The sequence below is a fragment of the Zingiber officinale genome, chromosome 2A (assembly GCF_018446385.1).
Source record: "Zingiber officinale cultivar Zhangliang chromosome 2A, Zo_v1.1, whole genome shotgun sequence".
Lineage (NCBI taxonomy): Eukaryota > Viridiplantae > Streptophyta > Magnoliopsida > Zingiberales > Zingiberaceae > Zingiber > Zingiber officinale.
The window spans coordinates 408,909-421,559 of NC_055988.1; the positions used below are offsets into that span (position 1 = coordinate 408,909).

Here is a 12,651-nt window from a genome sequence, read left to right on the forward strand (position 1 = left end):
TACTGTCTAAAATTTTAATATTAATCTAATGAAAACTTTAAATAAAACTAATAATTGTAGAGGCATTGCTTGGAAAGGATCCGCATCTTGCCAGGACGACAGATAAGAAGGGGCATATGGCTGTGACGGGCACAAACTGTGAAGTTGTTAAAGCCCTTGTGGATGCTGATCTAGCAATAGTGATGCTACCAGACAGAGGTACATTGTAAATGTATTACATATTACATTTCTGGTGCTCTGGTTCGAGTTGCTTATGTTAGCTGCAACAATTTATTCATTTAGGAAGCTTTCAATATATGGTGTTAGCTTTCTCTTCTTTTGTATTTCAAGTATTCTCTTTCTATTGCAGATAGTAAATCTTCTACTGCTCCTCCCAGGTCTACTAAGTCATATTTTTTAAGCTAATACTATGTAGTCTTATAAACACTGAAATATAAATTAATTATGTTTGGTAGAAGCACTGAGTTACAGTCAATATACAAGGAAAATATGAAACATGACTTCTTGGAGTGAGTTAAATTGAAGTCGATAGCTATGATGCTGGTTTGCTATCACTAATATATTGGCACTTGCATATATGATTTTTTTTAAAAAAAAAAATTCACTAGATCTTGTGAGTTTAAAATTCACAATCAGAGTAGAGTTTCTACATGGAACATGGTCTGTGTTGATTGGCAAACATCTTTAGTCGTAAGCGTGCCACACACGCGTGTATTCAATGGATTACTATGCTTATGGAACATTAAATTACGAGGATATACTGAAATTTATACCTTTGCAACTGCCATCTTTTCTTTTGCACTACATGCCTCCCCCAAGCAAAGGAGCAGGCTATTGATATCAATAGAGAGACTCAACCATTCTATTGAAAGAATAAAGGAGGGCAGAAAGCCAGAAAGACAGTGTTAGAGACTGAGGGCAGAAAGTAGTGCACATTATGTTTCTTTGCTAATTATCTTTCATTAATACTTTGTACATAATATTTAATATGTCATGTCAATTGATTGTGCTTTTCACCATCACCATTTAAGACCGCTCATTAAAAAAAACGAAATGGAAAAGGCAACCAATGTCCTAGATAATTTGCCTAAATTAGCTTGTAGGCACTACTTCTGAAATTCTTTATAACCATGCTGACTAAATCCTGCTATAGGACATTGAATGTATCCTCTCCGCTTGCATCATTCAAGGGACGTCTTAAACTTGGTAAATTGACTCCAACTAAGATGAAGGCTATTGGTCGACCCAAAGTCAACCTATCTCCTATCTGACTGAAATAAGTTGACCCTATTGATTAATTAATTGAATCAAATGGGCATTATCAATTATGTTGATATCAAAGGCTAAGAAAATGTTGGATTAGTACAATCATTGGTTACTAAGATAATGAGATATATCAGATAAATTTCCTAAAAATAGCTTTGAATCTTTGATACTCAGAATTACATAGTGTTCATCTGAGATTACTTCAAATTGTTATATGGCATATCACCGGTAGCTCTGCTTAAACCCGATGGATACAACTTACCAAGTTAAAATCGCATCCATAACCTAATTTCATGATCTAGTCTGATCAAGAATTCTTGCTGAAAAAGGCTTAGAAAACTTTAATCCAATGGTTCTGCTAGGCTTACATCAGATTTTATCATAAAAATTGTGATTTCTTTTGTGAACCTCTTTTAATGGATCTTGCGACAACTCTAGATTCTATCGTATCAATAAAGGGTTTATCTCCATTACACTCCTACCTACTTCTTGTAGAACTCTGTATTTGCCCTTTAAAGTAGATAAGTAAGCTTTATGCTTTGTTGTTTTTTTTTAATACTCTAGGTGGGACAGTACTTTTATCTTATGATAGTCAATTAATCCAAGAACTCTATATTTTTGGAATTCTTTTTTTTCTTCATATATTGTGTTATGCTGAGGCGTAACACACTATCGTCAATTAATTTTGTAATGCATCGGTTCTGCTCCGAATATTATGTGGGGTCTCGGCTACAAAAGAAATGAAAAAGTGCGGTATTTAATGTACATGATCAAATACTTGGTAATTTAATGTGGTAAAGCATTTCATGAGCTGCATGCGCTCTCCGCTTTGGGCCACGAGCACGCCGAACCGCCTTAAATGCAGGGGTGTGTGCTGGCAACATTTTTAACGTCAATTTTAATCTAATGGTGAGGTATAGTGACACCTTTTTTACTTCTAGATCCAATAGTCATCTTAGAATACCACGGAAAATGAAAAGTCACCTCGTAAATTATCCCTACCAATGTTTTTAATGGTGGTGATTTGATGGTGGTTGTTTTTGTCTAGCACACTCATCAGAAGGTAGGAAGATCCCTGCAATACCACCGTTAGCCTTCTTCTAACTATTTTCGCTACCTTTCACTATTGTGTTCTTGCGCTCTTCACCTTTCTCCATCTTTTGTCTTCTATCCCTGCAAAGATAAGTAGGTTGTGACTCCTTCAACTGGATTTTTCCCTCCATTTCTCTACTCTTCCGCTTTTTTTTCCTCTACAACTATGATTGCTAGTAGATCCTCCATCAGATGGTATGTGACTCAATGGACGATTCTCCTTGAAGCTGCAAGACCCAAACTACGGGAGCTTTACATCATTCCGTTAGACCATGAGATTAGGATTCCCCGACGAGATCATCGACCTAACATTCCTCCTCCCGATTTTACTACTTTCTTCTATGGTCAATTGATAGGCGGCTTACGATTTCCCATCCCCTCCATACAAGATTTAGCTCATTATTTCGGTATCTCAACAGCAACCCAACTCCTGCCGTATGATTTGCGGCGCATCCATCATCTTCCGGATATATGACATTCCCCTTAACAAAGTTATCTTCCATTATCATTTTTACATTCGGCCTCCCGAACCTGGAACCTTCATTTTACTACCAGGAATAAATGTAAATTTTTGGGTGACTGTCCAACCTCCAACAAAGCATGGAAAGATCGATTCTTTTTCATTAAACGACCTAAACCCTATACTTGGTCTACTCTCTGGCTCGACGAACTCCACAATAATTTAAGATGGGAGACAACAAATCGGAGCCAGTGTACTTAGAGACGACCTTCATTCTTAAGGACCTAATGTTGAACGTCATCCTCTTGGTGGAGAATGAGGCGTTGCTTCATCTGGTCGGGTTCAGTCGGGTTCAGCCCAAAAAATATGCCGCTGACTGACAGCTTGGGTGAGATTTTCATATCTAGTAATTTTCTTTATGTATTAATTATCCTTTCTTTGTATTGCAAATAAAACTTTATATGACACTTCCATCAGCAAGAAACTGAACTGGGAGTTGACATCCAACAGCGACCAGCTCATGTCGATGGATAAAGGTGAGTGTCTTATTAGGCGCTAGTTTATCTTCCTTCTCTAGTGTCCGACATCATTAATAGTGAAGGGTCTGAGTTAGCCCCAATACCGCCACTCATGCGATGCTTTATTCTCTGACAATCACAGCTTCTACCTATGCGACTTATCTAACGGAGTCACCTGAGACAAGAGCTCCATCAGAGTTTCGCTCTCAGGGAAAAAGGTTAGTCCTACGACAATCATCTCCTCCTAACCTTTCTACCCCTGGTGGGAGTCAAGTGCAGATTCACGAAGTCAAGGTCAAGGAGAAACATTATCGAGAGTCTGGAGGCCAAATATCTCTTATGGATGACCTTGCAGAGGTGGTTGAAGCAGGAGCTGCAAAGAATAAGATGATCCTGTTAGACCCCTCAAAGAGCTTGCTTCAACACCTTCCTTAGGAAGAGTGACCCTCCTTCAGCGAGAGAAATTCACCTTACCCTCAAAGACATAACTCGGGAGATGCGTTGTCAAATGCGGGAGCGAGAACTAAGGATAATCCCTCAACCCACAAGTAAATCACCTCCTCTCCCCTATGTGCCAACTGAGACAAAGGCTTTAGGCATGGGTCAGGTGTCTCCTCCTATCGACGCTGAACAGGATTCCTCCTCTAACTTAGCTTCTCTCAAACTTAAGGCAACCGACAAACAAAAGGGGCTCAGCCCCTCTCTTGAAGAGCAATTAAAATATTATAAGGAGGATGTGATACCTTCCGATCAAAGAAAGTTGAGCATTCCATTAGCTTAAGAATACTCATGCTAGGTATCAGAACCTCCTTATAATATTTCAATTGCTCTTCAAGAGAGGGATTGAGTCCCCTCTGTCTATTGGCTGCCTCAAGTCTGAGAGAGGCCAAGTTAGAGGGGGAACTTTGTTCAGCGTCGACAGGAGGAGACATCTGACCAATATCTAAAGCCTCTAACTTAGTTGGCATATGGGGGAGAGGAAGCGATTGGCTAGTGGCTTGAGGGGTTATCCCTAGCTCTCGCTTCCGCATTTGACAATGCTTCTCCGGAGTTGTGTCTTTGAGGATAAGGCGAATTTCCCCCGCTAAAGGAGGGTCACTCTTCCTGAAGGAAGGCATTGAAGCATGCCCTTTAATTGGTCTAACGAATCTCTTCTTCTTCTTCACAGCTCTCCCCTTCAGCAGCCACCTCTGCAAGGTCGTCCACATGATATATTTGGAGGCGATGATGTTTCTCCTAGACCTTGGCTTCGTAAATACGCCCTTGACTCCCATTAGGGGCAGAAAGATTAAGAGGGGATGATTGTCGTATGATCATCCCTTTTTCCTGAGAGCAAAACTCTAATGGAGCACTTGTCTCAAGTGACTCTGTTAGATCATTCATTTGGGTAGAAGTTGCGATTACCGGAGAATATAGCATCACATGAATGACGGTATCAGCGATTGACTCAAACCCTCACTATTAACAATGTTGGATACAAGAGAAGGAAGAGAAACTAACACCTAATGAGACTCCCTAGCTTTATTCATCAACATGAGCAGGTCGCTGGGAAGTCTAACTCCCAGTTCAGTTTCTTGCTGATAGAAGCGTCATACAAAGTTTACTTTGCAAGACAAAGAAAGGATAGTTAATATAAAAAGAAATCTACTAGACATGAAAACCTCACCCAAGCTACATTTTTTGGGCTCAACCCGACCAGATGAAGCAACGCCTCATTTTTCACCAAGAGGATTGCGTTGAATATTAGGTCCTTAAAAATGAAGGTCGTCTCCAAGTACACTGTCTCCGATTTGTAGTCTCCCAGCTTAAGTTGATTGTGGAGTTCGTCGAGCGAGAGAGTAGGTTAAATATAGGGTTTAGGTAGTTTAGTGAAAAAGAATCGATCTTTCCATGCTTTGTTGGAAGTTGGACAGTCACCCAAAAATTTACATTTATTCCTGGCAGTAAAATGAAGGTTCCAGGTTCGGCAGGCTGAATGTAAAAAAGATATAGGAAGATAACTTCGTTAAGGGGAATGTCATATATCCGGAAGTTGATGGATATGCAGCAAATCATACGGTGGATGTAGATGAGATAAGGAGATACAAAAATAATGAGCTAAATCTTGTATAGAGGGAATGGGAAACCTTGAACCGCCTATCAATTGACCATAGAAGAAAGTAGTAAAACCGGGAGGAGGAATGTTATGTCGATGATCTCGTTGGGGAATCCTAATCTCATTGTCTAACGAAATGGCGTAAAGCTCCCATAGTTTGGTCCTGCAACCTCAGGGAAAATCACCCATTGAGTCTCATACCACCTAATGAAGGATCTACGAACAGTCATAGTTGCAAAGGATAAAAGAAGGAAGCGGAAGAGCAGAGAAAGGAGGGAAAAATTCAGTTGAAGGAGTCACAACTTACTTATCTTTACAAGGACAGAAGGCACAAACGATGGAGAAAGGAGAAGAGCGCAATAACACAACAGTGAAAGGCAGCAAAAATAGTTACGAGAAGTAGAAGACTATGATGGCAGTATCGCACAATTTCTCATCAATTGTAGGGATCTTCTCTCTACCATCCGATGAGTGTGCTAGACAAAAACAGTCACCATCAAATCGCCACCATTAAAAGCTTTGGCAAGGATAACTTAAGAAATGACTTTTCATTCTCCGTGGTATTCTAAGATAACTGTTGGATCTAGAAGTAAAAAATATGTCATCATACCTTCACCGTTGATTAAAATTGATGTTAAAAACGTCGCCAGCACACCCCTGCATTTAAGGTGGTTTGACGTGCTCACGTTCCAAAGCGGAGAACGCCTGCAGCTTATTAAATGTCTTACTACATTAAACCAAGCATTTGATCATGTACATTAAATACCGCGCCTTTTCATTTTTTTTGTAGTCGAGACCCTACAGAACATTTGGAGCAGAAACAAGGCATTACAAAATTAATTGATGATAGTGTGTTCCACCTCAACATAACACGGTAAATGAAGGGAAAAGAAAACTCCAAAAATATAGAATTCCTTGAGTAATTGACTACCGCAAGATAAAAGTATTGTCCCATTTAGAGTATTCAAAAAAAGGGTCAGACCTGCATCCAAAGCAAGAGCAACAGGTAATTGACTCCAGGTTGATAAAACTTTGCTCTTCCACTATCCGAAGCAACAGCGACAAGGGTCAGACCTGCATCCAAAACCCAAACTAGTTTCAGTGCAAGCAAAGCAGTCAAAACTCAACATCAGAATAGAAGATTACAGAGGGATTACATTATATAACTTAAAATAAAAATACTTTTGCTCCATCTGAAAACAGTATGAAATGTGAACTTTAGTATTTGTTGTAAACATCAGCAAACAAAGGTACAGAAGCATAACATCAAACTTCGATTGTAGTTATTCAAGTTACAAGAATAGATATGATCAACATTCGTGTGATGCTAGCTTTGCTATCTTTGAGGAACAAAATAACAAGAACAAAATAACAAGAACAAACATGATGAGTATCCATGAGTAACGGATAAAAGAAGGATGTTTTCCATAACTAGGTAAATCGGTTGGCCAATGGCAACCACAAGGAAAGTATGCGATAAAATATCGGTATGTACTCGAACCATTTTCTGTACTGATACAAGTAGACAAAGCTAAGAATTGATCATGTAGCGATTTGTTGTAAATATACTGACAACAATACCGGATGAAGAATGCTAGAGTATAAAAAAATAAGTCCAGAAAATTATTAAATAAAATACTCAAATAACTGCGTCTACAATTAGTACGTGAAAATCAATCATGTGTATCACAACAAGATAAGATATTACATAGCAAAAAATTCTGAATTCTTTGACATAGAAATTACTCAATACAACCTGAAGATTTTAAAAGAAAAATAACCAAAATGAAAAACTCACGATTTTGTAACTATTTCAGCTACAAGAGGAACTTTAGAGACCATTTCCTCATATGAAGCAATTTCTGGCACCTGACACAATGCAGTAAGAAGGGTGATGGAGAGCCTCAAATATGGCCCTTTATCCTCGGCGCTACCAAACCCACCAGATCCCTTTCCCATACCTAAAAGAAAACCCAAGGAACTTGAATCATGAGAAAATAAACAAAAGTTGAAGTTATTAGGAAAAGGTCCCAAGAATTACCAGTTAAGATGAGTCTCTGAAGAAAACAAGCACCGACAGCATCATAGACCTTTAGAACAGCAGTTGTGTCGTCCCCATGACAGATTTTTGAGGTGAGGAGACCGACCAGCTTTTGCTCGTCCCACTGGCCTCTCAACAGCTTCAAACAATCATCCAAGGGTCCACTCAATGCATGAGGAAAAAAGGGAAAGTTAGCAAATGTACAATTTTTTGTGTGGATGTGATAAAGAAAGAGAAATGAGAGAGAGAGACTCACCAAGAAGGAAGAAGTATGCTTGCTTCTTGGAACGACAAGTTGAATTAGAGGAGTTCTAGTGCCCAAGCTTTCCACGGATAGGACGAAGAAGTATGTTCACCTCTCTATCTCGCAAATAGTGACAGTGAGAGGCATAGAGGGAGAGACACAGAAGCGCAAGAGAAGTAGAAAGACAGTAGGAACAGCCTTTCTAGCCTCTGGTGGCTACGGCTGTGTGCACGACAAGGGGCAACCAAACAAATCCATTGTTAACAGAACCTCTCCTCATTGTCATCAAAAAAACTTTAACAGAACAATGCCAAAGTTATCTCCTTTTTATGATAATTTCCCACTAGCATTCCCCTGTTAAGACATAATAGATGACTTGCACTTTCTTTCCAAAAAAATATTTGTTTCTAATCAAATATTTTCAAGACGAAAAAGAAATGAATTGAAAAGGCTACAACAAACCTGTGTGTTCTATTCGGTGTAGTCTCAGCACTTGATTGCTCTAATTGTTCCTTTAATGTTGTGATATACTGTCAAATGTTATAAGTTGATGACTTTGTCAATTGAAAAATAATAATAATACAAAATTCTTTAATCATCAATTTATGGAAACAAATTAGAAACACAAGAAAATTAATGATGTTCATATATATTTCTACCAAACTGAAAAGCCTTAGATATGATGACAACTGCATGTAGCTTAACTTGTGGCGGTTTCAGAAGGATTACAAGCTTTCAAAATAGCCAACGGAAAATACTAGGAGAATAAGAAAACATAGTGGAAGAAGATCAACTTGCTAAGGAAGACACAAGTATCTGGTTTTTGGCTTTAATGTCTTAGAGATTTTAAAAAAAAAAGAAAAAGAAAAAAGAATCCCCTTTCACTAAGGTTCCGATTGATGGTTTCCTGGTCCCAGGAAACCTAATGATCACTCGATTCGTCAATCTCTGGAAACAGTAAAAAAAAAAAAATACAAGGAAAAGTAACGGAGGAGCTTAAATCTCTCACAATGCTAACCCTTTTAATGGAGAAGCACTCGCCGTAACCTCCATTCCGGCAAACGCTCGGCATCCTCGTTGCCAGAGTGAACGAGAGGAAACAATGCTCAGTTTGCCGCTGTTTAAGAACTATATTAGCTGTATTCCGGAGGCTACTGCTGAGACTGCTGCGCTGTTGCCGAGGCTGCAGGTGACCGTTGCTGAGAAACGGCTACTGCCGAGTGCTGAGACTTCTGAGTTTCCTTGCGGGGCGGGGGATGTTGGTTCTGCCCTAATTATGGGCCCTCACCATTTGCTTACAACATTAAAGGGACATTTATGCCCCTTAAATTTAAAAAAAATTGTGACATATAAACGATATAGATGCATCTATCCAAATAAATGATCAAACGGAGGATATGCAAGGGCCAAGCAACAATGAGCTAATTTAAAGGTTTGTTAAGCAGTAAATTAATTGGAAATTAAATGCATGATACCGCTCTTAGTGGTGTAATTTGATTACTAATTAATACCGACCAAATTAAACCGAAGACCCTCTCCATAATACATCTAGTAATATACACTATATTTGTCATACATAAAACTTAAAAACATTCCATGCACAAATAATTTATGAAATAATTGATATCTAGGAGCATCGGTAAACACAAGGAAGATGCATACTTGAATTAAATGGTCAAACTAAAACAATTGGATTTTTTTTTTTATAAGTAATGAATGACCTTATATACAATGTATCTACTGTCATGGCTCAAACATATGTATGAATCTTCCCATATTCTAATCATAATTTCTCATGATCAATCGACCAAACACCAACAAAAACTTAAATATTTTAATTAAAAATATTTAAATTTATATATTTAAGTTCAGTTGAAACTGAACCAGGCACAACTAGCTAGTACAGCAGTCGTCCATACAAAAGAAAATTAGAGCAATATTTATAATTGGCCTTGTAAAACTAAAAATGAAAGGACAAGCTACTAGCTTCATTCAAATAAAATGTTTATAATCCCTTGAATTCACTACGTTAATTAAAATATGTGCAGATATTTTGATTATTCACTCTTTATCTTTGTCTTTGTCTTTTTTTTTTTTTCTTTTCTTGTATAGGATTTAATTAAAACTCACATGCTTAATATAGATCAAGAAAATTATAAAGAATCCCTTAAAACCTCATTCAAGGTCTTTGTTCCTCGTTGAACTTGTAAGTTCTTAGTGACTTACATCTATTTTTTGGGGGCAGCTTTGGGAGCGACTTTAGTAGTAGTGATCACCCTCGTGAGGGGTGGTGGTGGCAGAGGCAATACTCTTGGTGGCAACTCGATTGGTGTAGACAGAGACTTTGGGGGCTTCGGCCCGTTGACGGTCTCATGGGAGGATGTGATCGGTGGTTGAGCGGATGGTTGGAGCGAAAGCAAGAGGGAGGAAGCACAGGCAAACGTCATCATCAAAACCATCACCACAAGAGCCATTGTCGAAGATGAAGATTATTAGTAGGTGGGAGGAGCTTATAAAAGAGAAGAGGAGGGGCAACACATGTGAGTTGGCATCGGCAACCATGTGAACCAACGCCGACAACTTCCATGTGAACAGTTACCCTTGCAAAAAAAGACAAGGACATCTTATAGATGACAAAACCTGTTAGGTTGAAATGAGAAGCTAAATATTAATAAAGATTAAAAATATTAAATATGTATAATATGTTTAATATGAAACCTAGTAAATATGTAAAATAATTTAAATTTGAATGAAAATAGAAATAAATGTATTTTCAGGAAAAAAAATCAAAAAGTAAATATTATGATTGTTTGACGAAAAATAAATAATAAATATTTATTTGAGTACAATATGATATTAAATTTTCTACTTAGTCCAATAGACTTTAAATGAGTCACAATTATTGGGCCGGAGAGATGAGTAGATCTGATGTTAAAATTAAAATATTTTTGTAAGTTAGTTTGATGGGCTGATACAGTTTGTTTAAATATAGGATGATACTATCAGAAATTAAATAAAAATTATATTTCAATTAGCGTGAGCCACAAGTCTTTGAGGCTAATGGTCAATTTGTTTTGATCGATAAAGAACATTTCATCAAACTAACTCTTAACTTTGAAAGAATTGAGAAAAAAAATACCCCCTCCGATATGGTGGGAAAACTTAAGTGCTAATTTCAAATAATAAAATCATATGGGTTAAGACTAACGATCTAGAATGATGTCTACCATTTATCTAGCTTCTCCTAAATATCAATCAAACTAAAAGAGTCTCTCCTATGTGAACAAACGTTTCACAAGTAAACTCATACAGCTCAAGACAATGTGTATCAACAAATGCATCATGAATTCTTCTTCCTTTAGCCAAGATCTAACACCAGGATGTGCCTGTCCTCCTCACCAACCTATCCCCATTTGTCTTGAGTTATATAGCTCTTCCGATGACAGGACCTGAGCTCTGATGTAGGTTTGCATGTAAGTCATTACTGATGCCTCTGCGATCATTCAACAACTAGTTAGCCAAAATTCTTCTGTGAGTGAAATTTCAATGTTCTGATCTTAAGCATAGCTAGATCTACGATGTACTCCACACTATTTTTAAAAACAGTTTTAAGTGTATGAATTGCTGATACACTGCCTCATGTTTACTTTTATGTTTACCCTAGAACTGTGTCTTATTCGTCATCCATTTTGACAGTTAAGGTTTGATGACAATGAGTCATTCCAATATCAGTAGTAGAAACTCACCGTCTTTATTTAGCTTCTTCAATAGCTGTGCTTTTGACAAAGGGCATACATTCTTGCAGCAACTGCAAGTTTTCCGTACTGCCCAACTGTTAGCCCCTTAGACTCGACGGCATGGCTGGGCGTAAGGATTGGCTCGTTGCTCCTTGGATCCAGCAAAGTGGGCATGTGCGCAAGACATGCCAAGCAGCGGGTGGACAAGTGGCAGTGCGCGGGCACTGTCCGAGCACAAGTCGAGCGGGAGGTCGACTTGGCGGTGGCAAACAGATGCAAAGAAGCGGACGCGCGGAATCGGAGCATTTGGCCAAGCATGGCTCGGAGAAATCGTGAGCCATGGCATGCAGCGGGTGCATGCAATGCAGCATACGGAAGGATGCAGCAAAATGGGCTATTTCGGCCCAAGCTAGCCCATGGAGCAGAACCATGGACAGCACAAGGGTGCAGGCTGGCTTTGACATGGCGCCAAGGCAGCGACGAGGTGGCTGGCAGTTTGGGACATGTGGCATGGCAGTTGAGCCAACTGCCATGCAACTGCTTGTAAACTGCCAAACCAACCCTGCCTATGCATTATAAATAGGCAAGGGGGTGGCAAAGGCAAGGCACAAGAGAGTTTTGTATGAGCATTCTGCCAAGAGAGCCATTGTAATCCTTTGTTAGTGAATACAAAAGGTTGGGAGTTTCCTGTACGTTTGGCTTGTCTTCTTTGTGCGTGGCTTGTGCATTCTCTAGCACGTTGGTGGTGCAACTCGGAGGCTGAATCAAGTGCGGAACTTGACTGCCGCGCAGGAGTTTTCAAAGGTGAAAATTTACCCCTGTGACAACTGGTATCAGAGCGCAAATTCATGGCTGGTGGTAGCCACGAACTAAGGGAAAGGCTTTCCGTTGTGGAAGCCTTGCTCGGTGCGGTGCCGGATGGAGAGGACGTTTGCGATCTGGTGGCAAGGTTCCTCAACTTGGAGGGAAGTCTGTTGCATATCCAAGAATCTCTTATGGAAGAGATGGCGCAAAGACGGAAGAACAACGAGGATCTTCGCTACAAAATCATTGTTCTGCAAAGAGCAATGGCTTCTAGTTCCGAAGCGGTGCCTCAACGTCCATTGGTGAGAGTTCCTGAACAAAAGTCTTTCGGAGGCACGCGGAGTGCCAAGGAACTCGAGAACTTTCTGTGGGACATGGAGCAGTACTTTGTTGC

General features: G+C 39.2%; 1 protein-coding gene and 1 long non-coding RNA gene across 12 annotated transcripts in view; one reads left to right on the forward strand and one right to left on the reverse strand.

The window, feature by feature from the left end:
* The window catches only part of LOC122040421, a 27,639-nt gene extending 18,624 nt beyond the window's left edge, over positions 1-9,015 (reverse strand). For 4 of the 11 annotated variants that reach the window (XR_006128613.1, XR_006128611.1, XR_006128610.1 and 1 more), the window contains exons 1-7: positions 8,735-9,015; positions 8,179-8,246; positions 7,729-8,070; positions 7,473-7,636; positions 7,230-7,392; positions 6,414-6,505; positions 774-862 (exon numbers count right to left, since the gene is read on the reverse strand). This is a non-coding gene — a long non-coding RNA (uncharacterized LOC122040421). Of the gene's footprint in view, positions 1-773; positions 6,506-7,229; positions 7,393-7,472; positions 7,637-7,728; positions 8,071-8,178; positions 8,247-8,725 lie in introns of those variants that run through there. The other 7 variants (XR_006128614.1, XR_006128612.1, XR_006128609.1 and 4 more) reach the window with 4 other exon arrangements.
* LOC122040420 (ankyrin repeat-containing protein NPR4-like) overlaps positions 107-12,651 on the forward strand; it is a 31,366-nt gene continuing 18,821 nt past the window's right edge. The window contains exon 1 of the mRNA XM_042599732.1: positions 107-198. Coding sequence (XP_042455666.1) covers positions 117-198 — 82 coding nt within the window. The 5' untranslated portion in view covers positions 107-116. The remainder of the gene's footprint in view (positions 199-12,651) is intronic.